Source organism: Lepisosteus platostomus, chromosome 1 (assembly GCF_059453375.1).
Source record: "Lepisosteus platostomus isolate fLepPlt1 chromosome 1, fLepPlt1.hap1, whole genome shotgun sequence".
Classification (NCBI taxonomy): domain Eukaryota; kingdom Metazoa; phylum Chordata; class Actinopteri; order Semionotiformes; family Lepisosteidae; genus Lepisosteus; species Lepisosteus platostomus.
Window position 1 is genome coordinate 1,372,645 of NC_142611.1, and position 26,682 is coordinate 1,399,326.

At 48.2% G+C, this 26,682-nt stretch overlaps 1 protein-coding gene across 2 annotated transcripts in view; it reads right to left on the minus strand.

Annotated features, from left to right (window-relative positions):
• Positions 1–26,682, minus strand: part of dlc1 (DLC1 Rho GTPase activating protein) — a 101,954-nt gene that overhangs the window by 4,689 nt on the left and 70,583 nt on the right. For both annotated transcript variants that reach the window (XM_088633527.1, XM_088633519.1), the window contains exons 6-13: positions 12,604–12,675; positions 11,383–11,464; positions 9,819–9,882; positions 5,207–6,603; positions 4,532–4,711; positions 2,073–2,232; positions 1,545–1,743; positions 491–704 (exon numbers count right to left, since the gene is read on the minus strand). In XM_088633527.1, coding sequence (XP_088489653.1) covers positions 491–704; positions 1,545–1,743; positions 2,073–2,232; positions 4,532–4,711; positions 5,207–6,603; positions 9,819–9,882; positions 11,383–11,464; positions 12,604–12,675 — 2,368 coding nt within the window. The remainder of the gene's footprint in view (positions 1–490; positions 705–1,544; positions 1,744–2,072; positions 2,233–4,531; positions 4,712–5,206; positions 6,604–9,818; positions 9,883–11,382; positions 11,465–12,603; positions 12,676–26,682) is intronic.

Here is a 26,682-nt window from a genome sequence, read left to right on the forward strand (position 1 = left end):
GAAAGAATGTATTCCTCATAAGAACAAGGACTGACACAAGAAACAGAAGAGGAGGTTTAGGGGTTATTAAAACATCGCCCCCAACAATACAATCCTCATCTGGCTCAGACAACCCTTAGTTAGGTCAGACCCTGAAGAAAGAATGACCAGGTTTAAGGGAATTTCCAAGCCAGTCTGAAGAAGTCTCATCAGTTTATTAACTTCATGAGCTTCCTGTTCTATGATCAACTATAAAAAAACAAAAATCATATAACTTCAGGATTTATATTACATATAAATAGGTTACGTGTTCAGATATATTTTAACATATACGTATATAACATCGGATGAAAACATATTATAAAACCCACTACTAAAACAAGCACAACAAACTGCGACATGACAAGAACAACAGACTTCAAACTCTAGAGAGGCTTTGCTTCAACGCTGGGAGCCGCCTGAGTATTCCTCCCTTTCCTCATGGCCCCAGCGTCCGGCGGCGGGCAGCTACCTGGGGGAGGAGCTCTCGCGCCGGAGCGTGTTGAGGTGGAACAGGGAGGGCGCCAGGCACACCGCCAGGTTGGTGTTCGTCATCTGGTTCTCCTGCACGTTTGCCGTGACGTCGCTCAGGAAGCACAGCAGCGTCTGCAGCGCCTCACGGTTCTCGTCCGGCAGCAGGAGCACGGCGGCCTTGATGGCCTGGAGACGCTGGTCCTTGGGCACGTCTGCAAGGGCAAGACAACAAGGCCGGGCTGCTCAGGGCTGTGTGCGGCGCGGCGCCGCCAGCGGAGACAGGCAGGCAGGCCCGCCGTCGCGCCCGGGAATCTGAACACTCGCACACAGGGCCCCCTCCTCAGCTGCTCGTCCGCCCCGCACAACAGCGTTATCATTCCGCTTTCACGCGAATTCGTCCACCACACTTTGTGTCGGGACCCACGCGAAACGCCAGAAATGCCGTCTGTGCATCTGTCCAGAGTCCCGGAGGGGGTTTCCTCGAAAGGAGACGTGAGGGGTCAAGGAAGAGTTCGCGGCCACTGAAGGGAAACCAGACTGCAGAAGGGGGACGGCGAAAGAAAGGAATCACCGATTTAGCCGTGTCACTGGATCGACCGACAGGCATTTCCTGTCTCAGATTTGTTTAAAAAAATCTTTCAGCAGACGGGCCAGGGGGGAGAAAAAGAACCTGGACACGTGTGGTTTGATTTCCAGTGCTGGAACGTTAAGGCCACAGATGTGGAAATTGAAAGCTTTAAATAGCCCTCTTCTCCGGGCAAACTAAAACATCTCCTTGGTCACAGGTCATAATAAACATCTTTGTCTGAACGGGAAAGGCTCTGTCTTCTGAAAAGCATGAGCTCAACATGTGATGGATGTAACTGAGAACAGTGCTGAGACTAACAAACCACAGATGGCCGCCCACCCCCTCGCCTCCACCGTCCTTCCGACACAGCCCAGGAGAGCGACAGCCAGCCACGCGACCCAGAACCGAGCACGAAGCAGAACCGGGCCGGGACCTGCTGCCGAGCCAACGCCCTGCTTCTGTTAACCCTCGCTCTGCCGCTTACACTGGTAGATCTGGAGGAAGGTCTCGGAGAGCTTGCTGGTCAGCAGGGGCTCCGGCAGGTCCCTGAAGTACTGCTTCAGCATGTCCGCCACGTCGAAGGCGGACTGCCCCTCGTAGCTCGCGCTGTCGGGGCAACTCTCGTTCATCTGCCGCAAAGCCTGGATCCTCGACTTGACCCCCGACTTCCTGAAGAGGCCCACCTGCCGGGAAAGAGAGGCACGGCGCCGGCCGGTTAAACCGGGAAACTTCACCGAGCGGCCGAACATTTCAAGTTTTCACTCGGCGTCCGTTCCGAGCGCTACATGACATGCTGAGAAGTCAAGAGGCAACCTCTTGTTTCAGGCTCTGATGTGTCAACAACTCTTCCTTGATTAAATGCAGGAATGAGTGTTCTGCAGTAGACGCAGGAGCTCAAATACTGGGCAGTAACAGCACTGTGTTCAGGACCTCAGAGCCGGCCCGGGGTGGGTAAGGCGGAGCCCGACAGCGCAGGTGTGGTGCGGACAGACGCGGCGGACACCAGGCTGACCTGGTCCAGGCACTGGCTGCGGAGATAGCGCATGGCTTGCTGGATGCTCTGCGGCAGGGGCTGACCCATGCGCTGCACGTTCACCTGAAGGGGGACGCCGAACACATTCCTGTCCTTATAATCCGGCACTTTAATCCTCTTCATAAACTTCGGCACAGCCCTGAGGGGAAGGGAAGAAATCAAAGCAAGATCAGGACAATCTGAAGGGCATGGGTTACTTAACTAGTGAAACGCAACATCTGATGCGTGCCTTTTTAGTAACACATGAAGGGCACATATTAGTCAGATATCTGATTTCCAAGGTAAAAAGCTACCTAACAAACCTGTCTATAGGTGCTCTGCATGCTGTGTTAATTGCTAGTGGGTCAGTCAATCACTGCTCACACAGGCTTTGCAGGTGATGCTTTAAACAAGGAATCGCCAGCAGAACATTTCAGCCCCCTACACTGCCAGCAGGCTGCTGGGATTCCAACCGAGGGGTGTCGTTCAAACACTAAGCTCTGGGCTTCGCACCCACTCTTTTGCGAAGCCCATTATGCGCCTTCACAGGGCGTCAACGACCAGCGTCAAGGGACCGGCCGGCTGTCACACGGATGAGTGACGTCCTGTCGTTAGCACAGGGGAGGCAGGGAATGAGAGCCCCAGCATGGCTGATTAGTGAGTGTAAAGAAACCCTTTAGAGACGGGCCGGGCCGTTAAGGCACTGCGGCAGGCCAAGGGCCTGACAAAGGGCCGGGGGTGGGGACAGAAATTAGAGCATTGTGGCCGGCCTGAATGCCCAGCAGCATTATCAGCCACAGGGAGCTCGTGTAATGCGTCAGATGTTATCAACATGAAATTCTCGGTTTCCAAAAGCTTGAAAAGGCATCCTCCCAGGCAGCGAAGGAGCCACTGCTGCCAGCAATTTCATGGTTAAACAAGCTTAACGGCGCCTGTTCCAAAACGGCCAGATCCAGCAGCAACACAGGCTGGAGCTCTGGGGGGAGCGCTGTCCATTTTTTGGGGGATGAGGGGGGTGGGCCCAAACCCCTCCGGGTTTTTAAAAAGTGGGACGAGGCTGTTCTGTTGCGCTCTGCGTGCCCCACATTGTAGAGCAAATTGAAAAGGAGACCAGTGCACCTCATCAGCTCATACCGGCTGAAAAACCCCTCCCGGCCACATATCTGTGCGCCCCGTGCTGTTGTCATGGCAGCTCCAGCCCAGCCAGAGCGTGGCAACAGGAGCTAGAGTACCGTAGGTGTGCACACCACAGGCCTGCAACACGTCACCCTCGCCACAGAGAATCTGAAGCACGCAGGGACGACCATCAATACGAGGGCCTGTCGAGACCAGACAAATAGCGTCTGTGTCCGACAGGGCTAACTCAACAGGCTTTGAACAGCCGCTGCCTTGAAGCTGGGGCTGAAAACTCCATGGTTGGACGTGAAAGTGGACGGGACTCACTTCTTTTCACTCAGCCATGCTCTAGCTCGGTGGGAGATCTCTACCGAATGAGAAGTTTTCCATGACGGTGTCTGGGCGGTTACAGTACCGGGATGAGCAGCCCCAGAGTTAGCTTTAATAATGATAATAATGATAATAATAATAATAATAATAATAATAATAATAATAATAATAATAATAATAATAATAATAATAATTCCTTACACTTATATAGCGCTTTTCTGGTAATGGTGACTCCCCTCCACCACCCCCAGTGTGCAGCCCCACCTGGATGATGTGACAGCAGCCATAGTGCACCAGAACGCTCCCCACACACCAGCTCTCAGTGGGGAGGAGAGCAGAGTGATGAAGCCAGTTCAGAGATGGGGATTATTAGGAGGCCATGACTGGTAAGGGCCAATGGGAAATTTGGCCAGGACCCTGGAGTAACACCCCTACTCTTTTCGAGAAACGCCCTGGGATTTTTAATGACCACAGAGAGTCAGGACCTCGGTTTTACGTCTCATCCGAAGGACGGCGCCTGTTTACAGTGTAGTGTACCCCATCACTATACTGGGGCATTAGGACCCACACAGACCGCAGGGTGAGCGCCCCCTTCTGGCTCCACTAACACCTCTTCCAGCAGCCACCTTAGTTTTTCCCAGGAGGTCTCCCATCCAGGTACTGACCAGGCTCACACCTGCTGAGCTCCAGTGGGCTGCCAGTTGTGAGTTGCAGAGTGATATGGCTTTTTGCGTAATAGCCTAGGTAGGAGATTAAGTGGGTCACCCTACAGGTTTGTTAAAATAAAAGTGGTACCCCAGCTCCCTCAGCAGTTTGACACAATGTCCCGACTGGATTTTAGGGGCTCATGTTGAAACTGGGCAGACTGCCTGATGATAAAGCTCACAGAAGAAAAGTAGGGTTTGAAGATTTGTCTTCCCAGCTTGAATTGGCCTGTCCCTCTTTCCCGTCTCTCCAGTAACTTGCCCCAGCGCACATATGAGCTTCGCCCGCAAGGCCGAGAGGATACCCACCAGCTGAAGCCGTGCTTGTTTGTCGGGGTGTACTTCTCCAGCAGGGCAGTGAGCTTCAGCAGGGAGAATTTCTGGAGGAGGTTCATCTGCACGACAGACTGGCAGTTAATCTGCAGCGTCAAGGAGGAGACGCTCGGTCTGTGTGAGCTCTGGAAACTGTGCCATCGCAGTTTCTGGGGTCTGTCAAAAACAAGGGGGAAAAAATTGAACTTCACACCCAGATGAGCAAATGCTATGCCAAGAAAACAGCGGTATGTCAAAAGAAGACATTCACTCAATCTACGTCTTTGATTGTCACTCTTCTGTGGGATGAAGCGCGACATCAGTACGGCTCAGACAGCCGATTGAGCTCTCAGATATTTCCGCTTAAACATCTCAACATGCAAATCAGTGCGCTGGTCAATTACTTGGGATAGCAATCCGCTTGGAATTCCTCCCGCACATTCCGAACTCCGAGCAGATTGCTACATCTGCTGATACAGAGCATTCCTGAGCATGACTGCATACAGCCGCGGTGCATTGCGTAATGGGAAAGCTGTCTGAACACGTCCCCCCCCCCTACATCCCTGCCAGGCGAGCAAAACAAGAAAGAAAAGAGGAAAGAGAGCCTGAATAAAGCGTAAGGGGCGGCGCAAGGGAACAGGCGAGCGGCGCATCCCGGGACAAACTGCCGACCTGTTGGATCTCGTCAGCGAGGCGCCCACGCCCGAGTCCCTGCGCTCGCGGCTGGCCAGCGCCTCCTCCTGCTCGTGCAGGGAGTTGCCGGTGCTGTCCAGGTCGCTGCCGTTCTCGGCCTCCTCCAGCGGGTGCTGCAGCGGGGAGGAGGGGCAGGGCGAGACCGAGTCCAGGGCCGAGTCGGAGTCGCCCTCCTCGCAGGCGCGCTCCGACCACTCGTTCACGACGCGCTGGAGGCCCCGCACGTGCTGCAGGATGTCGTCCAGCTGGGGGTAGAGCAGCAGCCCGCCGTCGGCCGGCGGGGAGCCGGGCACGTTGTCGTAGACGCTGAGCCGGCTGTCCAGCGAGCCGGCGGAGCTGCGGCGGTTCCGCGGGCCGCAGCTGGAGCCCTTGGAGCTGTCGCCGCTGCTCTCCCGCCGCAGGCGGCGGTGGGGGCTGCTGTTGCACAGCGCTCTGGGGAACGTGCCCGGCTTGTGCCCCTCGGGGATGAAGAAGATGACCTCCTCCTCCTCCTCCTCCTCCAGCTCCAGCTCCGCCGCCCCCCTCTGGTTGCGCATGTTCCTCGCGGCCACCGGCGGCTCCGGCCCCGGCGGCGCGTGGCTGAAGGGGTCGAACCCCTCCAGGTACATGCCGCCCCGCTTGCTGCTGCTGTCTCGGCGGCCGAAGCAGGCGGCCGAGTGGCTGCGGGCCCGGGCCACGGGGCTGGGGGTGCTGACCGTGCTGCTGCCGGCCTCCGACGGGCTGCTGCTGCTGCTGCTGCTGGTCTGCGTGGAGTAGGAGACGCTGCGGTTCCTGGGCGAGCCGCGCAGGCTGGAGATCTCCACGCAGTTCAGCCGCCTCAGCTTGTCCTCGTCCATGCCCTCCCTCAGCACCGGCGCGCTGATCACTAGCTTGGACACCGGCTTCTTCTTCTTGCTGGGCGAGCCCTTCAGGCGCAGGCTCTCCATCCTCTTCAGGAAGCTCTTGGCCTTGGACCTGGTGCTCTTGCCCCCGCCGGGCTTGGCGCTGAAGACGAAGCTGGAGGGCTCCTTCGGGGAAGGCAGGCCCTCGGAGAGGGAGTCCTCGTTGGCCCCCGAGTTGCCCGAGGAGCAGACGCTGGTCACCGAGCTGCTCCGCAGGGTCCCCGTGTCCGCGCTCCGGGCCCCGGGCCCCTGGCTCCCCGTGCTGCTGTGGGTGCTGTGGATCGAGCCCACCTCCGGCTGCTCGCTGAGGTCCGTCAGCATGCTCTCGCTGCTCACTCCCACCGTGAGGCCGGGCCCCTCGGCCGGAAAGAGGCCCGGCTCGCCCGGCAGGGAGAACACGTCCAGCTCCTCCAGCCTGGACCACCTCTTGCTGTCCCTCTGGAAAGTCCACTTCCCGCTGATGGCGCACGGCTCATCCTCGTCCGAGTCCTCGCTCTAAAGCAGGGAGTGAAGACCACAGACCGTGAGCACTTTTTTTTCCCTGCCGAAATGCCAGCATCGTCTTGAAAAGCCGGGTTCACAGAATCAGCTTCATAGACGGAGTGATGCTCTCCAAGGGAGCGATAGTTTGGTCAAAACAGTATCACGGAAGCCAGCTCTTCCATCTATAGGTAACTACATTTTAAAGAACTGTGCTTATTGGTAAACACACATTTCTGTTGCTTTTAAGAACCCAGTACAGTGTGATTCATTGTTGTATTTCTAAATGTGTTTATTTACTTGTCGAAAGAGATAAGATCAAACATATCCTGCATTGTGTGTTACTTATCCATGTCAGACTACAGTCCCATGTGGCTGTGGTTAATTTATCACTACCCCAGAGGCAACAGGAAATTCCATTCTTGCTTGCTATGTTTAAACTGGAGTCAGCCAGGGTCAGGAACCCCTCCAGACCCCTTTCTGATTCAGCTTCCTTTTCAAAGAGGCTTTGTCCTGAGACACCCTTCTTTCACGGTAAATGATAGTTGGTCTTCGCATTGGATCTACTAACTCCTGATTTGTAGTCAAACAACACCCAAGATAGAGCTTCAGAAGTCTCTTTGCTGTGACTAATAACGCGGCGACAAAAGTCCATAAAACTCCAGCAATTCACTGCCTTCAGGCTGCCTCAGGTCTCTCATCAAGGCCTTCTCTGTGCTTCCTGGACTTCCTGCGGCCTTGTAATTAAATAACTGGTTTGAATCATCATCGTGAGCTGACATGCGTAAATAGTGCATCAGCACTTCACGTGAACCACTTACGCATGAAACAAACCCCCGGATCTGATTCCCTTCCCGAGGTGCCACAGCTCACAGACATGCTGTGCTGCGTGGACGGTTTCATATCCACCCCAGCCTTCGACAGACGGCTGGCGGCTGCATACCACGCAGCCGAAGGACAGAGAATGGGAGTCTGTCACGTCCCGCACATACATGCATTCCAAGGACAGGGAGGGCAGCGGTTTTATTAAGCAAGCAAACAGCCCCTTTGCTTTCTGCTGACCCTTCTTCATCAGAGAGGTCAACAGGGACATTGAGAGACTTTCATCAGGAAGCTCATTCACATGCGGCAGGTCAGCTCAGACAGCAAGCTCACGAGTAACGGCAAAACCAGCATGCCCCCTGGTCTGCTCTGCTCCAACAGCGTCACAGCAGTCCGAACACACAGGGACCTCTGACATGCACGCTGTCAGCTCGTGCCCTGCCCACTCTAGAAATTCAGATAGTGCTGGCCACTCTACAGATGCTTGGGTGTCCATTGTACTGAGCTTTCCATTATGTGCTGAAGAGACGCACTGGTGTGCCAGCTGCAATCCCCACTACTGTTGTGATCAGTCTGTCTCAGAAGCATTGACCAAAGGAATGGAAGCCTCAGCTTCTCCAATAACCCAGAATGCTCTCCAGAATTCATCCATTAAAGGTACATCACGCAACTGAATTTCTTTTCCGTGCTATATACGCTTTTCATTTTGTCTTCAAGCATCCAGAACCCTCAAAGACACCGACAAAGTCAACCTGACAGACGACTTCAAACTCAGAGATGAAGCACAAACCAGAGGACACTAGTACAAACTGAGGACAGGAGGCACTTCTTTACACAAAGGGTTGTAGGAGTCATGGTACACAGCCCGATACCCTGGATTCTTTCAAGAAACACCTGGATTAGATTGGATCAGTCAGCTAAGGAAAGGCCTCCTCTTGTTTAAAACCCTCCCTGTGTCCTTATGATAAAACAGGGTTATATAAATAACGTCTCCAAAACTGATACTTTTAGAGACGTATCATGCCTTTAAAATTGGTTTTAAAAATGCATTATAGCAATGAAGCCCTTCCGTTTCTGAAAGTATTTTTTATTTTTTTTCTACCAATTTGCAATGTGACATGATTTGCCTAGATTAACAATGGAGCACCTCCAGTATCAGGCTTTCTAATAGCCATCCCGTGCATTTATATAGGATCTTTCATCCTGAAGGACCCCTAAGCACTTTACATACAAGAGGGGGCCCACTTCCTCCACCATTGAAGAGCAGCCCCCACCCGGGCGACACACAGCAGCCGTTCTGCCCCAGCAGCCCAGATACACAGCCGAGCGGGGGCAGGGGGAGAGCACACAGCTTCCTCAGCTGCATTATAGAGGAACTCCAGGTAGGCCACATGGTGTAAGCCCAGGGAGGAGTTCAGCCAGGACACCAGGGCTGTGAAACTAGCGGTGAAACCATGTCACCCTCTTCACAGAGTAGACAGAGACAACCTCTCTCCTCCGGAGAGCCGAGGAACATGTCTTCTCCCTTACAGGGGAGACTTTTAGGGCAATGATGTCGTCCAAGAAAAAGCAGTCACTATAATTAAATAGTGTAAATGTGCACAATAATCTTCTCCGGCTGTTTCACAATCCTAGAAAGCTTTCTAAATAGTGTTTTCTAAACAGACTTTATGTATATAAAGACGATGTTAGCGGCTACATACAGCTGTTTAATGTATAGCTGTTTTAGGTCTTGTCAGCACGATACAGATATATAGATGTCTTAGCCATCCTGATCACAATTAAAATATATACATGTGTATATACAACACTGTATAAATTAAAATGAGCTTGGACAGCATTGATTACTATGTTTAACAAGGTTGTGTATCTTGCTGATTTCTAACTGGGTCACAATGCAGAACTGTTTATTATGAAAGCATGACAAATCCTGTATCTGCGTGACAAGATCCGTATAATTTTAAATGGCACTCAACTAATTAAAATGTTTTTTTTCATATCATTCTCCGAATGAAGTAGCAGACATGACTTTTCTTTTCTCCACTTTGAATAGATAAACAGCAGTTCTCCTATGCTTCTTTATGTCTAAAACTCTGTTTTTGCTTCACCCAGATATCTTTGTAATGTAAAAAAGTCCTCGCATTCTAACATCTTGCAGAAGCACTCTGTGAAACATGCTGAAGTGAGGGCCATATTTCATTCGAAGATGTTTTTGGGATTAAAGTATCCCACTTCTAAAGGGCACCTCAGATAACTGCACCCACTTTCCCCAAGAAGCTACAATTCTTTGGTTTCTTGCTTTTCATTGGTCCCATACAAATAGCTCGGAGTTATAAAAAACAGGTATTCCTGTTAGGAATTACATCAGTGTAATTCAGAAGAGAGGGAGTGTAGTTGACATGACTTACTCTTTTCCTCTGCGGCGAGATCTCCAACTTCATCACGGCGCACTTGTTGAGGGTGTTCAGCCGCCTGCGAACGACACACACAGGAGAATTAAAATGCCATTCCAGCCCCGTATTTGAGTCTTTCCCCAGGAACAAGAGCCTTCCTTCCCATTCTGTACCTCATTCCCAGACCAAACACATCCGAGGAACAGCCTCTTTCTGGAGGCAAACTAAAAATGCCAAAACAATAATAAAAAAAGGTAGCGGACTTTATATATGTCAAGTCTCCTCATCTGAAACCATAGTAAAAGAAAACCCAAAGTAAAAAGAAAAATGGACATTTATCCTACGCAGTCTGCTAGGAGTCCCTTCAGTCTGCTTCCTTTGACATGCACTGACCCAGGCTCAAGGCTTGAACATTGAGTGAGATTCTCCAGATGCACATTGTCAGCTGGAACAATGCTGTGCCTTTAATCAGCTGGAGAATCAGCTCCTCAGAACCACCTGGGCTGCCTATGTTCCATCTCAGACTGGGGTATGGTGCTGAACCTTTCATCCCATGGGAAAATATGGTCTTTAACACACACAGATGAAATCCCTCCTATCACATTTTATCAGCTGACAGATATCCTGTCACACACATACACACACTGATCATCCGAACCGACTTGCCACTAGCTTTTAAGCAGAAGAAAAAGAAACGACCGTACTGAAAGAAAATAGCGTGACACGGGGAGACACTGGTGCATTTTTTCTAGCCAGATAAAAAAGTAGTAGAGTCTAGTGTAGATGGGGGAAGCCATTGGCAATGCATTCCTTATCGGCATCTCTCAACAAAAGTAACATTTTTTTAAGCACATGATCTTCAAGTGATTTGGTTTGCAGACAAATTTCATAAAGACATGTCATGGCTCCCTGTAGACTGAATATTTATAAGTTCAAATTTGATACACAAACAGATCAGGGTTTCTTTCGATTTCTGAACCTAAAGCTGCCCCAGTGATATCCGAAAACAACATCAGAGGAAAGTGGGGTCCCATTCCGTGCGCAATAATGTATAATACTGCAACTTTCTGCAGGTGAAATGGCAATGGGAATTTTTAATTTTTGCATCTCTTCGTAACTTTTACAGTGTTGAGATCACATCGTACAGAACTGTGAAGCTAAAGGGCATCATGACAGAGCTGCTTTGCAGTAATAGCAGGCTGTCAAAACTGTCTGCAAAGACATCGATCACAGAGACTCTGCCAGTTCAGGGCCGCCGGAGATAAAGATTAAAAACACTGCCTCTTTCTGTCCTCATAAATGACTGTGGCTTGTGGCACATCTGAAAAGGCTAGACAGGGCAAAAAAGGTTGACTAACCCTTGGCAGAATGTGGGGTAGTAATAATATTTGCCTTTCTTAAACAAACACACAGCTGTTGAGAGCTTTCCTGGTTTTAACACATACAAACTCCCTTTGTCAGGTTGGACTTCCCTTACGCCATCTGCATCTGTTTGCTGGCGTTGTTTTGTTTTTGCCCATGGGCGTAAAATGAATTTTATTTGTAAAAAAAATCAAGCTATCAAAGCCTCCGCGCCCACCTGCACAGAGCTTCAATGGCATCCCCGTCCAGGAAGTCATGGTCCCGGGTCACAGAGGAGATCTCGATAGGGAACTGAGAGTCTGCAAGGGGGAAGAAAGCAGATGGAACAGGAGGAATCAGTCCCAGGGGCTCCTCCCTCCCCTGCAGCTGCTGCTCAGGCCAGCTTCCAGGGAGCAGCTGAAGCCCTTGACCAAGGCCAGCAGCCCCGCAGGCCGGGAGTGTGAGCGACCGGAAGGACAGCGCGGATTCACAACAAAATCACGCTCCCTGCTGCTGAACGAGGAGCCCACCCTGCCTCGCAGGAAACGGGTGGCAAAGCCGTTCACAGAAAGCACACACTTCTCCGTGACTCAGAGAGGCAGGCTCATTGTGTCCGAACGCCTCTGTGCACGCGCGCACGGCTGTGCCGCGGACCCAGCCTGGTGGCGGTGGCGGCCGACGGAAGCACATCTCTGGCGACACCCCCGCACAGGAACAGCGAAAACCACAAGATGACACCAACACCCCGAAATAACCCCCGTGCAGAAATACTTCTTTTTGTTCTCTTTGTCTTAATTAGTGGCTGTAAAGCCGGGGAAGGTATTTATTTCACCCAGGAAATAACTGGTTGAAAGTTAACTGAAATGAGCCTGAAATGAGCGGGGAGGCTTGTGCTCAGGCAGGCAGAACAATCCCTTTGCGTAAACAAACACACAAAGCCACCCCACCAGACAAGCGCCCCTGGACTGGGGGCAGGAGCACAGCCGATCCACTCCACAGGAAGGCCCGGGGCCGGACACAAGCCCCAGCAGACGCTCCTTTACCTGCACAGTGCAGCAGGGACTGGGCAGAAACGCAAGGCAACACGAAGAGCACAGAAGAGGAAGACTGGTTTTAGCATGTGCTTCCACGTGCATTTTACTTCCTGATCGGAAATCAGTTTTAATGCCCCAGGGCCTCCTATTGGTCTTCCTTATGATCACGGAATTGATCTTCGCCCGTTCCTCTGCAGTCAACGCACAGCGGCACAGAGCCCCGCTCGAGCCTCCTATCGACACGCTCGGCCATTTGGACAGGCGACACCAAAAGACGATAGAGAGAGATGCGGTGGGGTGACAAAATGCTGTTCAACCTCAAGTTCGTAAGGTGCCGGCTTCTAACTCCTAATAATATTCATCTTGCACTTGCTGTTACTTAGACCGACACTCTTGGCAGCCGAGGTCAGAGATGCACTTTTTACCTTCGTAGAGCTGGGCATACTGTGGGAACCCAGCTGCCCTCAGCCAATCACATGCCTCCTTGGCCTCGATTTCTGAAAGAAAGGGAAAACAAGACGGCCTGCTGTTAGATATTTGCCAAGCAGGAAGTTCCAATGTACAGCAAGCCTGCGCTATAGCAACTGAAGGGAGCCACCGCAACTACAGCAGCTCCTTCGGCGAGAGTTTTATTTTACCCAGCCCCTGGAGGTCCAGTGCATTGGGATCCGGAGCTCAAAAGAACACAAGCACGCGAAGAAACAAACCACGCTGAACGAGACCCGTTGTCTGAGGGCTGGGTTTGCAAAGAGCGGCATTTCCCGGGAGGGTATCGCCACCGCGCAGAACCTGCACTGCTTTCCTTTTAGAGGGGACACATTGTGCAGGAACACTCAAAAGAAGAGCTGCGGCAACAGAACCTGACAAGAACAATTGCTGGAAGCCTGCAAGAGCCCTTTTGAATGAGCTGAAGTGGCTTTTCCGATCAAGGTCTCCAATCGCCTCGCACGTATCCTCCCTTATTAAAGCAGGAACCAGCTCCATGGGCAGCATGAAAGGCATGAGCTCACTACATAAGTCTCGTAATCCTCTGGCATGTCTCACCGCTCCAGGCAAAAGAGGGCTAATGAGGCACATACCACTCTCATGGCCTCGTGCTAACCCAGTGGCACCAAAGGCCAGGATCTAGGAAAATGATGGAATCGGGGAAGTTTGATACTTAAAAGGCATCAGGACTGTTACGGCACTGGAAAACTGAAATACTACCGCAGGTCACAAACTTAGATATTAGACTGAAGCCTGGAAAACATTAATTAAAAAATGAGACGGGCGGCAGCAAAAGGCCAAGCAGGAAATGAAGTAAATGCTGTGAGATCAGTGTGTCAAATTCTAAACCTCGCAGGCCTGCTTAGTTCAGCCCCTTTCTTTAACAGGGCAAGTGCAGGTTGTCAGCACACTGCCAGGTCTAATCGATAGGATCCGTTTACTTTCTTGTCAGCAACAGCCCCAGCTGAACTGAGGTGCCTCGGTGCTTGTCCTTATTTTTCACCCCCTCATGTAGATCATGAATCCACCGCAAAAACAGCATCGGCAACAACAACAGAACAACTTAGGTCACTGCGTTCACAAACATCAAATGAACCCCGTTGTCTGGAAATGTTTACGCATTTAACTACGTAAAACTATCTTACGCTTTCCCTCATTAAATTATGAGATAATAATTTCAACCTTATCAAATGATACAAAAAAATAATCAGGTAGTGGAGAAAATATTAATCAGGAGCAGGATACACTGATGTCACCATTTAAAGGCCTGTCTGGCAATCATGCAGGAGTTTTAACGGTTTATAGTTTTTGCATGCCTCTTCTGTGCCCAACAGCCGAATGTGACTGTCGCTCCTCCAGCAGTTGCGTCTCTTGCTTCAGGGAGAAAGCAGCCCTGGTCACTCTGAAACGCCTCTCATACTGGAGAAGTCCGCACTGCCAAGACCCTGCACACCCTGCGCTGGACCTCAATCAGCACGGGTGGGTGGAGAGCCTCTCTCGCCTTGCTCTTGCAGGAACTAACCCGTTAGCCGGCTGTCACACCATTTCACGGGGTAGTGGAGGCTAGGGGCGGATGTGTTCCTCCTTCTAATTGCTGCGCTACATTTCTGACAAGCCTGCTAACTGGCGGACAAATGCTGTGGTGGTGCTGTCCTGCGGCCACAGGGAAAGCTCCCCGTGAGCTGTGAAAAGGCCTTTAGGCAGCGCGTGCCAAATGGTGTGACGGACGCCTGCCGAGCAAATGGCTTCCTTCACCCAGCCCCCCGGCCGCTCCTCTGGCGTGAGCGAGGGCACCGCCGGGGGCCGGGGGAGGCCGGAGTATCGCGGCCCAGGGTGAGGCAGCTCACACGCGAGCTGCGAGGCACAGGTCTCCACGAGACACCTCCGGGGGCCCTTCCAGAGGAGCAGCGCCGCTTCCGAGCGGCAGGAGGAAAGTGCAAAAAAATAAGAGAAAATCAGCTGCAAGAAACAAGAAAAAACATGCAGAAGGAAAGGAGGGAGATGAGGATGAGGATGGCAACAGGAACCAGGTCAAATTCGTCTGGCAGACAGCTGCAGTCGGGGCCCATTTCGGGTCAGAGCTCAGAGGTTCTGCCCTCCTGTATCCCGCAACCCACGTCTAGTTCACAAGAAACCCAGGAACAGAGCGCGGAGGGAGAGGAGCTGCGATCAGAGGCACGTGTCTGTCCTCGGCTATGGCTGGAATGAGAGCCTCCAGACCCTGCAGCAACACGGGGCAGAGGCGCGGGGAGCTCGTTCACACCAGACGCAAGCCCTGACAGCGGTGCACTGTCAAGAACAGGGTCCGCATGCTCGCAGGGGTAAAAGCCGTAAAGTTTGCACGTAATTGACACAAGGGTGAAGATTAACACCGTCCCGGGAAATGAAAACATGCATTTGTGCTAATTAGTCGCCTTTTGTCCAGGAATGACATTTTTGCTGCTGTGTTTTCACATAAAGGTCACACATTTGAAATGTGGAATGATATGCAGCAAGAGGTATGTTTTCAAAACACTGGAGTTTCATTCAATAACACAAGGATTTCATTTATACAGCTAGAAGCCAGAAAGTAAGTTACCCAGTGTTAGTTTCCTGCCGTAATCCATTAAATATTCTGCAGCACATAAAAAGGTATCTTACTTCCAGGCAAGTCAATATGTACAGAATGTGAAGCAGTGGTGAGGTTCTGCGCATCATGCAGATCGCTTCAGTAAAAAGCCCTAGTTCTATAAATGTGTACAGATATATGTCATTTCGGAAAAAAAGCATCAGCCCAACAAATCACCGATTCATAAATTATGATACAAATCGCACAGAACGTATACTGCAAGTGATCTAAAATAGAGTTCTGAAGTTCACACGTGAGAAATACCTCTGTAGTGAAATGAAATGTGAATCAGACTGGTGGATATAGTTCACCTGATGCCATTACCTTTGGAAAACATTCCTGAGCACAAGCCTTAGAAGACAGAGGCTTAAAGCCAAAACCTCTTTAACATTAGAGCATTAATCCCTAACCCAGGGCTATTCTTTACATAATGGGTTCACTTCAGCACTCCATTACATGATTAAATAAATAAATAGAGGTAAATTTGATACATGCATGGTTTTTGCAGAGATTAGAAACTTTATACACTCAAAACACAACTATCTCCTGACCCCTGTCTGCCTCAGCGGTTTCCCTTGAGCAAACAGCCACTCTAACAATGGGAGGCAGGGATGCCTTCAAGCGCCTGGTGATACTCCAGACAAAGAGATACAAGCACTGCCAACAATGCGGAAGGCCTTCAGAAAGGCACCAAGTCACCAGGAGTCCCTTTTCACATTTGCATACCACACAGCCACTTGGAAACCTTACCAACGCAAAATTAATAAGGCCTGAAGTTTCCACAGAGAGGGGGAAAGTGGGGGGAGGGAATTGCTCCGTCTTAGTGAACGGGCTACAGTTGATCTTGCTAAAATCAGCTTTCCGCAATCAGAAGTTACCTTTCACTGAATCAGAAAGCTGAAAATGAAAGATTTCGAGGATGAGGATGACTCCATTGTCTAGATGTTAAATAATGGGTATGTGCCCATTGTGTGGAGTATACTCAACCTCTGTGTACTAAACAATGTTCTGTCCACACTCTCCTAAGACTGGAGGATCTCAAGGGCTTTTGGGTTGCAAAGCAGGGTATCCCTGGTGGAGTGTGAAACACCAAGAAAAAAGACCAAATTACAGGTTTCCAAAGCTATCAGAGACCATGACAGAACAGTCCGGAAACAACCTAGCTACAAACATAAAGTGAGATACATCTGGCATAACAACAAACAAAGAGGACGCAAACTGCATTCAAGTGCATACTGTACTGTCACTGAACTCTGCTGCCCGGACTCTGCACAGCATCGCCGATACTACAGGCAGCTGAGCCTTGAGGAGTGCAGCAGTCCTCAGCTATTCTGCTTGCGTGTACAGACAGCATGAACAGCTCGGTTCTTTAGGGTGGGTTCAGCACTGTCTCCAGTCCTTCAGGGTCAACGGATTACCTCATTTCCCTTTTCCTATTAGTAGGAAGCGTGTGAACTTGTTTACTGTACAGAACCATCCTGTATCGCGTACGACCTCCCCCTTTGTTCAAGGACAGATAATAGAGCTGCTGTGTCCAAAACAAACAGCAGCTCCAGCAATTGTGTCAGCTCTGGGACGCAGTAAAATTAATGCTGGGCGGCCAACAATAGGTAGCCTGCACAGTTACAGAGACACTCTCCTTTCCAGCAGGTCAGAAACATTTTAAAAATGCTAAAGCTTGGGCCGTGTTGATAGAGAAACACACCCCTCAGCAAACATCAATTTCAATCTTCAGCCAGTTTTCAGGAACTGGGCTACAAGTCAATGTGTATTGCAGCAGGCAACTGACCACTGAGCAGACTTCTCGTGTGAAGATGGTAAATTAATTCTTACATAACTGGTAGATCACAGAGACACTGCCTTGATGCTGCACCCTACATGTCTTCAGCTGTTTTCCCTGCTGTGCCTCTCTGGCATGGGCACTGATGGCCACGCTGCGAACTCCCTGCAAACAACACAGCCGGACTCTGGAGAGAAACTGCAGACAGGCCAGGAGTCTCCCCTGGGAGCAGTCTCTGTCTGACCACACAGGCTGTCTGCAGCAGGGAGATGATCTGAATCAACAGCAGGCTAGTTCCTAAAGCCTCCTAAATCCTGCAGCTCACCCTGCTTCTAAAAACAATTTCAGACTCAAAACCTCTGGATTCACTCAGAAGAGAGGATAAACCAGTGAAATTAGTTTGGCCTATGTGGGATTTATCCACATCGAAAGGACCTAGACACAGGGACGCATTGCACAGTGCAAAATACAGCACCTGCCAGTCACACTGGCAATGCACTGTGTTCCCTAAAGTCCCACAGCCTAGGGGTTTGTATTTTTCTAACACACGTGTTTAAGTCATGTTAAAAAACATTGTGCTCATTTCCAAATACTTGTTTTTCCACACGAATGTATTATCAAAGACGGAAGGGGGTTTCAATCCACCGGGGCCCAAGCAATTTTAACAGACCTCAAAAAAATATAACTGGTTAGGTTTCCGACAGTGCTGGGCCAATCACAGACTGCACTGAGACACCATTATGGTCAGGTACTGTACACAGACCTGCAGCACTTAGAAAGCTGTTTTTCAGTTTCTGTTGATTTTGAGGCGCGTGTGATTAGCTTTCGGAAATGAAATTGTTTTGTATTATCCCATGATGAAATTCTTTATGCCAGTTGCAACACCTTTACAGTGATTCACTTCCAAAGGGACATATCCAGTGAAAAAGGCTAGGATGCAGTGAGACGTTTCCTTTCTGGACACCAGAGTCTCCATAAAGGGGAGTCCAGGGGTATCAAACACGTAAACCTGAAAACACTAAATATCGAGGAAGGAGCAGCGATCACTGAAGACAAATACAAATTGGATTAAAGTGTTTTCTGGGAGGTCCAGGAGCTACCATCATTCATCAACAGAGCGAGCTCAGACTGAGTCAAAACATGAAAACATATGGAAGATATCGAAAAAAAGAGTCTGCTGTGTTTTTATGTACACGCCACTGATAAATATAAAAAGAAAAGTAAAAACAGATATAAACCCCACAAAAGCAACAACAACAACAACAACAACACACACAAAAGTCCATAACCCTTAAGATAGAAACCATTCTCACTGGTGGTACCTCAGCAACAGATTTCAAATTCATGACCACATCTGCTCTCCGGTGTTATCACGGACCCGCAGGGCTGTGTATATCACCAGGTCGGGTCACTCCGTCTGAAGGAGGGCCTCCCACCATCTGCTGGCCTGGGAGACGGCCCGGGCAGCGCGAACGGGCTGCAGGCCAGATGGGCTCTCTGAATACCGGCCCTAATGGCTCTTTCTGCGCTGCTGATAGATTTACACAGCCTGGCTGCTCGGGCATTCTCCGGCTGAAAAGGGGACGACGTGCTTTGAGCTCCCACTTTGTTATCGATGGGTGGAAGTAAAGCCCTTCCACGGACGACGTCAAGTAAAGGCGCCGCAGGCTAAGTGCGACTAGGTAGCGACTGCACGAAATTATCCAGCAACTCCCCACCCCTACGGAGAAAACAACTCAACATGCACTGTTCAGTTTATAGACCCGTGCAGTGCTGGAAACCGGACAGTAAAAAAAAACCCCGCTGTAGACTTTTAACAAAAACAGCTGAACTGAAGAGGACGGGCGCCCGCAAGCAGGTCCAGTGAAGCCACTGACAGCCAGCTGCTCGCAAGGGTCCCCCAGTGGGCGTGCTGCAGACGGCCAGCAGGGGGTGCCCCAGCTCGGGGGGATCAAAGGGATAGTGCTGGGTAAAGTCACAACCCCCGGGCGCCATGGGACAGGGAGAGATTCACGCGTTTCAGATGTCCCCTACTTATTAATAGGCGTCTGACGCGCATGCCGGGATGGAAAAGGATAAAATTCTATGTAATGGGAAAGGCTGTGGGTGAAGCAGACAACACACAGGCAGGTGGACTCTCTTAATGCCATGGCATGGGAAGCTGAAACATTGTGAGACGGAGACATTTAAATTCAATTATTAGTGCCTTTCTGCTGGAGGTAACAACACTGGAAGTCTGCATACTCGTTTAAAAAGTTGAGCAAACAACGGACAAAGTAAACAGAAAATCCAGAAAACCAGATTTATTTCTTCGATACTCCCGGCTGGGCCAGTGTCTGAGAACACGTAAGAGGCGAACACCATAGTACCGCAGCTCAACTCGGGGGGGTTCACCATTTAGGGGGCCACAAATTCTAAACTTCTATAATGAAAGTAAACAGCATACAGTAAACAGCACGTACTCATTTCCACCTACTCAATTCTCAAAATAGCAAGAGGCTTCCCAAACGTGACCAAAGGTAACTCATTTCACCGCCGAGTACATCATTAAGCGAAGGGGTGTAAAAAAGGCGTCAGTTCGGACCTTTATTGCCGGGGTTCTTACGTCATCTTTTATGGCGCTAACGGCGTCTACAACGCGTTTTACGCTGTTTTAATGGGTCAAAGTTACCTTAGGACACTGACAGAGAGGACAATACCGCGGAGAGAGAGCAGAGCGACTGGTCTGCAGGGTGGGACCCTCACAGACCCCGTGGTGCCAAGGCGAGACTGCGGCCAGACTGCGCGGAGAAGACGGCTTATCTTAAATCTAGCCCGTGACCACGTCCCACTGAGGCTCCGAAAAACCAGCATCGCTTTTTAAAACATGAATATGGAGTGAGATAACGCTACAGGGGTACTCTCCATTCAGACCCCGGCTAGTCTGCCGGGACACTTTGAAAAGTGTCTTAAAAGTAATTCCGTGAAACACTTAATTAAAAAAAAACGACATACATATTATTATATATATTAAACTGGCTAACTCAATATTTTTGAATCATTAAAAAACCTCCAGGTTTTAAAGTTCAACACTTCACGATGAGCTACACTATTACTCAATTGGATAAAGTTGCGAACATTTAGGGAACAAAAACCCAAGACAGTGATTAAAAAACCCCAATAATATACACTTACGTGTAAGGATCATTTTCGTCTTTTAGATTTGGACAAATTACTCCGATCGCAGTTGTCACCGCAGTGTGCTTTACTCCCGATATTATGGTAAAACCTTGATCTGATCCATCGGTGCTGTTTGGCATCTATGCTGGAGTTCTATCAAAAAACACACAAACCCGCAGAGTACAAAACCCCTCTTATCTTCAAATACAGAAACAAATCCATGCTTTCATTTCCCCTCTCTTGTGTCCGCTGCTTCTGTGTTGAGGCTTTTGAAGAGAGCGGTCTTCAGGGCTTCTGCGCGGAGCCGCTCCGGAACCGCAGAGCGAATGAGCTCGAATGCTTCTCTCAGCTCAAGACCCGAAAAGCTGTGGGAAGACAAACCCACCTCCTTGGGCTTCGGCTACACCAACCGCTCACCTGATAGCGGAGCCCCCTTCCCCCGCCCTCCCTGCAGGGACTGTTCCACATGTAAATACTGTGGCCTTTCAATATTGAGAATACATCTGTTTTCGCTTCAGACACCGCCGCACTGAAAACGCGGCTAACGCAAGGACACCAGAACCAAAAAAAAAAAACCACAGCCCTGGTGAATTTTGAGATCTTTATTAGTTGGCAATGTGAAAAGAAACCAAACCAGGCACACGTCGTCAGAAAAACTGTCGCGTTACATCACACAGTGGAGTCGTTTCTTACGAGTATTTAAGCCCTAGAAATGTTTGCTAATACACTATTTTACGGAGCGAAAAGCAAACGAATCCGTTGCGCCAGTTATTAAAAATGATGCGCAAGTGCGCAAAATGTTCATTGAGAATACTAGAGAGAATAGCGAGTCTTCCGCTACTGTAAGAGATTTTACAGTAAGTTTTTTTCCGAATTTTTACATCCGACCCTCGGTGAGTCAAAACAGATTCAAACGAAACTTTATTTTGCTAATGTATCAAATTCAGTGAATAAAATCCTCTCACAAAATTATTTGTAACTCGTGTTCCTTTTTAACGCATGACTGTTGGGAATTGAGCAGTAGTTATGACTAAATTCACTTTAACCGTCACTCGATGACGTTTTAGTTGCATTCTCAAACTATTAAGAAGCATCTAATCAATTTTTCGGTGAGAAACTTTTGAGGGCTCCATAGAGGGCTTTAAGTATAACCGTTGTTGCTCTCTGAATAGAATCAAAATAACCACAAAAACGCGCAAAAGTATTCCGATATTTTCAGAATAATGTCGGTACGCGTTATTTTCGTTTTTTTAATGATTAAAAAATCAACAGGTACATAACAGGTTTATTATGTGATCATTAGTACAAACTTCTAGGCGAATCTTAAACCTACTGGGAATATTGTTAAAGGTTTGTGTTTTTTTCACGGGTTCAATACACAAAAATAAGGAGTCCATACAACATTTGCGTCTTGCTAAATAGCTCTCCAGAACCTGTCACCTAATGGAGATGTAAGCCACGTAAATTGGTACTTTTACTAGGTTTTTACTAGGACCAGTTTGAGTGAAACACCTTGCTGTGTCTCATCTGGGGTTTGAACCCCCCAAAACAATCCAGTTGGAACCATAATCACAGCTCCCCGGGTTTACGGGGTGTCGCAGAGAAAATGGGGGACACGGCCCCCATGCGCCGCAGCCACCCACCACCCCGAGCTGGGGCACAGGAGCTGAAGGTCCCGCAGCCAGACCCCTTCCGGACCTTCATTCAGCTTCCTCTTACTAAACAAGTCAAAAATGGTGCTTTTCCTCAGGTCTCGGTGCTCATGGTTGTATATGGCAATGCAAGCCAATTGTAAAACAAATATCCCAAAGCTGACGTTAGTGAAAATAAGCGCCTCAGCGCTCATTCATGTCATTATTTCAGAGCGTGGCCTTTTCATGGATTTATTTAATTTCTCTTCCGCAGTTGCGTGACTGGCCAGCAGTGACCCCTCGTGTCTTTTCCACTCCCTCTCCCTCTGGATGCAGCGGGACATCCGGAGGGCCAGACTGACCGTCCCGCTGCAGCTAAAACTGCCGACCCTGTCTGGATTGTAGCCGCGACCTGTGAGCGCAGGACGAAACCGTCACCGTCCTTTATCAGGGTCGATCTGGGAAAGCAGGGCTGTTCAGCAAGGACAGCAAATAACAATTACCACCTCATTGTGATAAGGCCAACTAATAAATACCACCTTTTTTTTTTTACCAAGAGCTCAACCAAATCTTGAATTAACGAGTAAAAAACGTTAACCTGGCGCAGGTTTAACGGGGTTATTTGATACAAACCAGTGTCGCCTTAATAAATTATATATTTAAAAATTCAGATTCTTGTTTTAAGGTCAACATAAGCAGGTGAAATAAAAGGATGTCTGACATCTGTTGTAAGGTAATAAAATCAAAATGACTTAATAAATATCTAAATAAAACGGGTTATGCTTTTAAACACAAGACATATCCGATAGGCAAGTTTTGTTTAAAAAAAACAATGTTTTTTTGTAAAATAAAATTAAAGGAATAGCCCTATTTCCTCAACCTTCAAGAAATGAGAAAGGCAGAACACTGCGTGTCTGCCGGCAGGTCTGAAACACTTCTGGGTTGCTCTGAAGATTGAGATAAAAGTCATGCGTCGGTCTTCCTTTTCGGAGAGGGCGTAATCTTGCAGGCCTGGGGGTCTAGTTCTCTTCACCACAAACACCCCCCCCAGAGTTCACAGACCGGACAATCGTGTGCGCTTTCCAATGAAACAGAGAGCACTGACGCAAACAAGCTCTGTCAGGGACACGGACAGCCACCGTCCCGGGCAGTAGGGGACAGGGGAGCGTTCAGGTCTGAGGACATGATATCTAGAACTCTCGTTGTTGGCAAGAAGAGAGAGAGACAATTTGTGTTATTTCCACTGAAAGAAAAACGTGTAAAGACATAAAAGGTGTTCAGTTAAAAAAAGCACGTGAAGCGAGGATCTGCTGGAGTTACTGTTTTCTGACCAAAAAGTTTGTCTCTCTTTGGATCGTAGAGCTTTGGCTGCCTCTTGGCTTTAAAACAACAACAACAACAACAACAACATATTATTTATCTTACAACACTCAAAAGTTTAAAGGATCAGGTAGCCGAAAGATCAACCCTCCCGTGATGAAAGGTAATTGCGTTCTTATCACACTCAGCCACGGACCTGAATAAGTGAAGCAATAATAAATAAGCAATTTGTTTCATTTAACCACTTCAGCAACGCCAACAACAAAAAGACTAAAAAAAAAAAGGCAAAAATGTGCTTTCTACCTGTACATGTCTTGGAAATAATGACTATGGTGATATAGTCACACATATTACTATGATAATTAACATTGTCCATTTCATACAAATATACAGTATATGATTTCTGCTAAAATGTTTTCTGCTTAACAGGGTCTAAAATCAATTTTGCCTCCTGTCAGCTATTTAATTCCATTAAACGGAAGCCTGATTTATGAATATATACGATCATTTCCCCCTTTGGAGAACCGCAGTCCAATTAGGATTGTCATTTATACATGATCTATTCTTGTATAATTGGAGGATTGGAAACCCTGTAAATAATCAATCAATTAAGCAAGCAAACAGTTTAGCTAAGAAAACTCTGACCCTGGGAAGTTGAAGGATACTAGGATTTTGGTGACCAGCTGATCTTTGAATTTCAATAATACATAGCCATCTTAACTGATCTCAATTAAATTACAAGCCTCAAAAATGGACAATTTAAACCTGTTAGACTGGGTTAGAGCCAGCCCTGGAGAGCCCTGCTCAATGCAGAAAGCATCACTGGGATAGACTGACCTATGCATCTGTCTGAACTTAATCCCGTTTATCGTGGTTTGGAAGCTCTGGGAAAATATATCACATCCTGGTAACACCCTCCTGGAATTATTCCACTACTGATCACTGTCAGGAGAAGAGAAGAAACTCAGGAAAATCCTGGAGAAAAATCCTTGATCAGGAACAAACCACTTTGGTTTACTCCACATCACTGGAGTAAAGTATTATTCTTATTGAACCATCTTAAAAAAGAAGCAATTATCCCCCTTCTTAAAGGGGAAACGCAGTCCCAATTTCTTAGACTGGTCATTAAATCTCGGTAACAAAATAAATTCGTATAGAATTTGGTATAGAATTTTTTTGTTTTATAAATGTCGAATTAAGCTCGAAATTGTGAACTTTGTGAAAGTACTGGAAGTCGCCGTGTTGTTGCAAACCCCTGGTCTCGCCGAGTTCCGACATGACTGCCCACGAACCGCGATGTGAAGAGGCCCTTCCTGCTCACTAGTCACTGTGATGACTGATGTGCTGTGAAGTACGAATGAATAAATACAGGGTGTGCAGATGACACTTCGCTGCAGGAATGTTCCAACAGGATCTGCATGCAGAGTTAACTATTAAGTAGTATTCGTCCGCAAAACCGTCTGGAAGTCAAGAGCAGTATTTCTCCTGGATTAAAGGAGACGTGTTCACAAGCCTGCTTGCTCACAGTGTCCAGTGTACAGTGTACAGGGGCGCTTCACCTCACCTGAAGTTTTGTTGCCTTCGTTCTGAATCACAGTGTATGCCACTGCACATTCCTGGAACTTGAGTCTATTTTGTGATGTAAATTGGAGGTTTTACACATTATTGTGTACATTTTACCTTTGCACTCATCGATGCTGAATCTTTCTAACCCTGAAATGTAAGACTAGCACTGCAGTTCCCCTTGTGCTTCAGCAGTATTCTGTAGTAATTAGTGTATACCGTATAAATTAATATACTCATGCACCTGGAATCTCAAAAGAAATTTGTGAATTTGGGTATATGGCAAATATAGTGCAAAACAATTTTTAAAAACAATATGCATTTTTGCAGCCACATGTACATTCAATTTCCAGAACGGCAAGTCTGTTATTTAAGCTCAGAACATAGTTCAGTGGAAGACAGGTTGAGCCTTGATGAGATGCAGAGTTTTCTGTTATATTTTTTGGGGCTTCACGTCAAATTAACCTACAGGCTTAATTTCATTTTCACTTCTTTTTCTAGTAGCAGCTACAAGGCTCTTGGGCCAACAAAAATGCAAAACTGTGTCCAAAAATCAAAAGAGTTTGTTTTGGACGTCTTCCAGTTCATTGTGTTTTGAGGTCAGGAGGGACAAATTAAAGTATAATTTTAATCACTTTTGCAGGATCTAACAATACAATGCTATTTTCATTGTTCCTGTTATGAACAAAGTAAGCTGACATAGTCCCAAACATTGATTAATGCTCTTTTAATAGACTATCAGGGCTTCACGGTTCCTTTGGGAAATGAATTGACAAGCAGATCTGAAAGGAAAAGACAAGACAGTGCACCTTTTGTCCTTTGTTCCAAGATGGAAATAACTGACTTCAGTCATGATAAGCTTCCTTTTGATCTCCTTTTCTAATAAACAGAGATAGGCTCTGGCCCCCTTTTCCATGCTTGTCTCAAACTAAAGATCCGTCTAAAAATAATCAGCCAAAATACTGGCAGGGCGGGCGAAAAGGTCTCTGCTGCCAATTCTAAGGCGAAGCTGCTGAGAAACATGCACAGGCACCATTATTCTGTACCATGCAATGTTCCTGATAAAGTTAACAAAGAGCTTTTTTTGAAGTGAGAATGTGTGCTTTTCTCATTTATTTTTAATTCCAAACCACCAAAAAGGACAATTTTTGAAGTAAACACAACAGATGTCTTGAAAGTGTCGTCTGTAAATACTTGTTCTGTCCCCACCTGAAGTCTGAACTCTTATTTAAACTTTTTATAGCCAGTAGTGTGATTTCTTATGGCATGGTCGGTACTTCTGTCACTGCCATGCTCCACAGGAGGCAGAATAAGCTGTCCATTGTAAAGAAAGTATCTCCTTTACTTCTTCTTATGAACTGCCTCTGCTCTGGGAGATGCTCAGTTTAGGACATGGGACCATCATAGGCAGGAACTCTTTTTGGGGATCTAAGTACTCAAAATACTATTTTTTTCTGGGGCCTGGCTTGCATGAGTACAGGGTCTCGAGATCTGGAAGGGGAACATCGGTCCTCACACCGAGGGGCGGCTCTTTCAGCTCGGAGAAGACTGAGAGAGGGCTATCGGGGCCCAGCTGAGAATGTGTTGTACCACGCACCTCATTCCCACTTTCCATTGCGGGCTGATCTCGTACGACCTGGTGCTCAAGACCCAAGTCATCCTCAGTGCCTCTGTTGTTTCCAGGAGCTCCTGAGAGGTCCTCCTGCTTTTGCAGTAATTTTAACTTTAAATGTAACTTTGAAAGTGATTTAGTGGCAGCCTCGGTAGTGCCTGTTCTCAGCGTATCTTTCTGGTCTTTTTCCAGCTCTGCTGTTATGCTCCTGTATTCTGCATTATGTTCTTAGTTTGCTTAGGTTATGTCAGATGCTGAATACTTTTGGCATTCGTTGTATGATTTAAGCACAGAGGCTTAAACCAAATTTAATTTTTCTTAACTAAAGTGCCGAATAAAGATGTA